Source organism: Aphanomyces astaci, assembly GCF_000520075.1.
Source record: "Aphanomyces astaci strain APO3 unplaced genomic scaffold supercont1.45, whole genome shotgun sequence".
NCBI lineage: Eukaryota > Oomycota > Saprolegniomycetes > Saprolegniales > Verrucalvaceae > Aphanomyces > Aphanomyces astaci.
In genome coordinates, this window is record NW_009798308.1 from 81,960 (window position 1) to 86,217 (window position 4,258).

The 4,258-nt window shown below is 50.8% G+C and overlaps 2 protein-coding genes across 2 annotated transcripts; one reads left to right on the top strand and one right to left on the bottom strand.

Annotated features, from left to right (window-relative positions):
• Window positions 1-571: 571 nt before the first annotated feature.
• Window positions 572-1,060, top strand: H257_13061 (hypothetical protein; the record flags this gene model as incomplete). The annotated part of the gene is made up of 1 exon (XM_009840485.1): window positions 572-1,060. The coding sequence occupies one exon, from the start codon at window positions 572-574 to the stop codon at window positions 1,058-1,060; it is 489 nt and encodes a 162-aa protein (XP_009838787.1).
• A 611-nt stretch (window positions 1,061-1,671) lies between these two features.
• Window positions 1,672-2,629, bottom strand: H257_13062 (hypothetical protein; the record flags this gene model as incomplete). Its single annotated transcript, XM_009840486.1, has 3 exons — window positions 1,672-1,865; window positions 2,104-2,252; window positions 2,607-2,629. 3 exons carry the CDS (start codon window positions 2,627-2,629, stop codon window positions 1,672-1,674), a joined length of 366 nt encoding a protein of 121 aa, XP_009838788.1.
• Window positions 2,630-4,258: the final 1,629 nt, after the last annotated feature.

Here is a 4,258-nt window from a genome sequence, read left to right on the forward strand (position 1 = left end):
TGGCTGCTAATCCATCGCGTAGTACATGATATCTGCATGTACTATGAGATGGAACAAGAAGATGGCGTGGTTTTCTACGATGTGGCACCATACGTACATCGTTGTACGGTAGAACTCCGGCGCAATGTGTCATTTGTAATATCAAAAGTTGTTCATGATGACCAGTGAATTGTGCAATTTGGTCTTGAGAATAGCAGATATAACTTCGATTTGCACTTTTCAAACGTGCAAAAGCGAGGGAGTTGCATAAATGACCTCCCTATAATTATTTCTGTAACGAAACGTGACATCCTAAATCACGGTACGGATTACTATTAATAGTATCTAAAACACTGGGGCCGATGTAACAATCACCCAAGTTTATGGTGTGAATAGCCAAAACGAGTGAAAAGCACAATACACTGTAGACGAGGAATTCCCCGGCAGAGCCCCCGCAGATCGAAAAAACTACCTGTTCTCGGGGAATTTGAATATCGCCAGATAAACACCCGGATACGTGAATTCTTGCACAGATAAGACCGTTCGAAACCAACGGCATTTACCACAACGAACCACTTTTCAAATTGACTTCATGTGGTCGCCCAAGTGCATGGTTGATGGATGTGGCGTTGTCGTGTGGTACACCTACTTCAAGGTGCACGTGACCAAGGACCACCCGGAGATACCCCAACACCGCAATATCCGCAAGCAGTACGGCCGCCAAGTCGAAGCGAACGACCAGGTGCTTGAGGACGTGGGCGTCGCAGATTTGCACCCTTTACCATTGTTGAAGAGCGTCCTCAAGTATCGTCTCGAAGGTGAAACGACAGTGTGCTTGCTGCTGGCGCTTTGTCGAAAGAGTGGTAGTGATCCTAAGGCAGTCCTCCAATCAATGATTAACGAGCATGAGGCGGACGAGGACTACGCATTTTCGCCGCCGATGACCCCTGTATCATTGCCCTCGTCCACCCCTGTTCCACCATTTGCGGCCGCTGTTGCATCCAGCATTCCATCGACTCCCGTTGTTGTTGCTCCTCTTCCCCCTTCGAAAGGCGCAGACCCCAGAGAATTAGCAGACTGACAAAAATGTTGTCATAAACGCTTTATAAGTGGAATGTATTCATGTTGAAGTGTTAACGGTCAAATGTTTTGTACTTCGTAATTGTAGAAATAATATAAGTTACGTTATATTTAGAGATTATTCAGGGTATATAAGTTTTTTATATACTTCTACTTATACGTTACTGTAGAAATTTTTGAAGTTTATTGAATATTTCTACTTAGAGCATCTGCACCAGTGCCAGTAAATTTGACTCCATTATCCGGATAACTTGTTCGGATAAGCGAGTTACTGGCGCCATTAAGGGCAAATTTTTCTCTCGTTTTGATTTCGCACCGAAGTGCAGTACTCGGGCTTAGAAATGCTTGTAGTTTGATCGTTTCCGACGATTAGATCGAGCGAGGCACTCAGCCATGCGTGACTTACCTGCCCCTGCTCATGTGGGGTGAAGTTTCGGGAGCGTTCCTTCATTGCATGTTTTGCTAACGTTATATGTATGTATAGTGACGTTTATTCGCGTACATGAGCTAACTAAGAAATCATTTGCGTCTACAGCTAGCGGACTTCGCATACCGGTACGTCGAACATCAGACGTCTGAGTGCTGGGGAATGGTGGGGCATGCGGTGACGATCTAATCGGTCAGGAAGCCGCGGACAAGATCTATCCACCGGATCTTGTCCGCGGCGGTGCGGTGGTGGAGCGAAGGGCCTGCAGGTCGGTGACGCACGTGAGGCGCTGGAGCCGAGGACGGTATTGAGGTCAGGGTTGAGGGCGCGAGGCAGCGACGTGATGGGGCGTCCAGGCCAATGCTCAGCAACGGAAAAGCTGAAGGACCGGGTGTGAGCGTGCGCAGAGGAAGACGCAGGAGATGGTAGAATCAAGAATGAATTGATAGCGTTAAGACTACTACGCTATCACTAAGCTACGCGCAACCAACCATTGATGTATCGTCGGGGGAAAACTTGGTTGCATAAGAGGACTTGTAGGTGTGCAAAGAGACACCTTGGACTGAAGAGGTTTCGACTAGTCATCCGGTTAGCAACCGGATGATGGGCACGGTTACACGGGGCATGGACTTGTACGCCACTGGGGCCTCCTTGGACATATCCTATGGGGTTGACGGGATACTGGAGGATGTGGCCAAGGAAGTCCCAGCGGGAGCGGAGCAGGCGGAAGCTCCTTGGCGACTGCGTCGGCGCAGTCGCGAAGGAGCTTGGAATGGGGAACAAATACACAAATCGATCGAATCACAGATGAATATGATTGGTCAGTTGACTTACTGGAGGCCAGTGCTCCAACAAAAATTCCAACAAATTTACTGAAATATGTGTTGGAGTAGTGGAGTCCAGTAATTTTTTTACTGGCTATAGGTACCGGTGTGAACGGTTTTTTGGAATTCCAGTAAATCGCCCAATAAAATTATTGGGATATGAGAACTGCTGGTACCGATGCTCTTATACTATTCGTTACTGTAGAAGTTATTGAAGTTTATTAAATATTTCTACTTATACTACTAACGTTACAGGGGAATTCAGAATGCAAGGCTTAATGAAATGGGTAGCGTACATCGAAGAGTTTTGTACGCCCATGGCGTCTAGAGCTATTTACTATCTGGATGGTACTCTGATTGTCCTCATGACGAGGAATATATGTGTGATGGGATGTCCCATCTCACCAACTGTCTGAGATACTGTTGTCTTGCGCCGGTGTTCGCAACCGACGACTACCGTGTTCACAACGGTGACCTCGATGACAAATCCAAAAGTAAGTTCATTATCCAGTCAGTCAGTCAGTTCCCTCCTATCACTTCACTACTCTCTACAAGTCATGCATCGTACAGTGTACCATCAGCTCGGAACACATGCCGCTCCGATCCAGGTCATATTTCACACTCTTCAAATGTCGTTCGTGACCAACATTCGGCTACCCACACCAGGCACGGGGAGTCGAACAGAGGCTCGGCCGATACACTTCCCCCCCTACATTGGGTGGCCACATGCACTCGTGAGATCGTCTATCATTTCGCTCACGCCGTCTTCGTTGCTCCGGGCCTTGGCCCAGCGACGGAATAGCACGGGAACGTCTTCGTAGATCGATAGGGCCGGTTCCCAGGACGACCCCAGATCGTCTAGGCCAAGCCACTTGATCAGGACTTTCCAGACCCCATCTCGCAGACGCAGGTCCCGGAGGTCTTCCACGTAAAAACCTTCATCGCCGAACGCGATTTGGGTCTTCAAATCTTCATTGACTTCACGTCCGCCCTCGCAGTACAGGCGGAGCCGGCTGGCATGGTGCAGGGACGTCGCTCCCGGAGGCACCAGCTGCTGGACTTCCATCAGGTAGTCGGAGACCACCTTCACGACCCGAAAGGGTCCCTTCCAACGCAACGCTAGCTTTCCCGGATGCTGGAGAGCCCGGGCCACCAAAACAAAATCGCCCAGCGTAAATTTCGCCAGCTTCACGGAACGTTGACCATCACGACGGTACCGGGCCTTAGCGCGCTTTGCTGCCGCCGTCTCTGCCACGTGCTTGTGCATAATTCCCACGGCATCTGCGAGCTCCGTCGCGTGGTGTATCGCCCAGGACTTAATCCAGTCGATCGTTACCACCCGGGGCTCGTCCGGGTGGACCAGTCCAGTCAGGGGAGGTGTAGCAGGCAGGCCCGTAAACGCCGTCGTTGGCGCTACGCCATCCAAACGGTCGGCCGGCTGCTAATTCACGGCAGACTGTACCAGGGGTAACACCCCCGGCCAGTCTCCGGGTTGCAAGCGCATCTCGCTGCACAGGGTCTTCAGGGTCCGGACGACGATCCGGTTCACCACCTCAACTGTCCCGTTGGCCCAGGGGCAGTGTGGTGTGACAAAATGATGATGAACACCAAACATACGACCCAGGGTACTGACCAGTTCGTTCTTGAAATGGGACCCAGAGTCGGATACCCAGGTCCTGACCACCCCGAACAGTCCAAACCATTCCATCAACGCCGCGGCCGTCTCTGCTGCAGACGCTGTCGTACTGGCATGTATGTAACCGAACGAACCCGCTCATGTCATCCTTGATGACCAGGACGTATTTCAGGCCTCCCGGAGCCTCCGGGAGCGACAGCCAATCGAAATGAATCAACTCATTTGGCTTCGTGGCATACAGCGCTTCACCCCAGGGACGGGGTACCGACTCACCATCGACCACCATACAATGCAGGCAGGCAGTGACGAAGG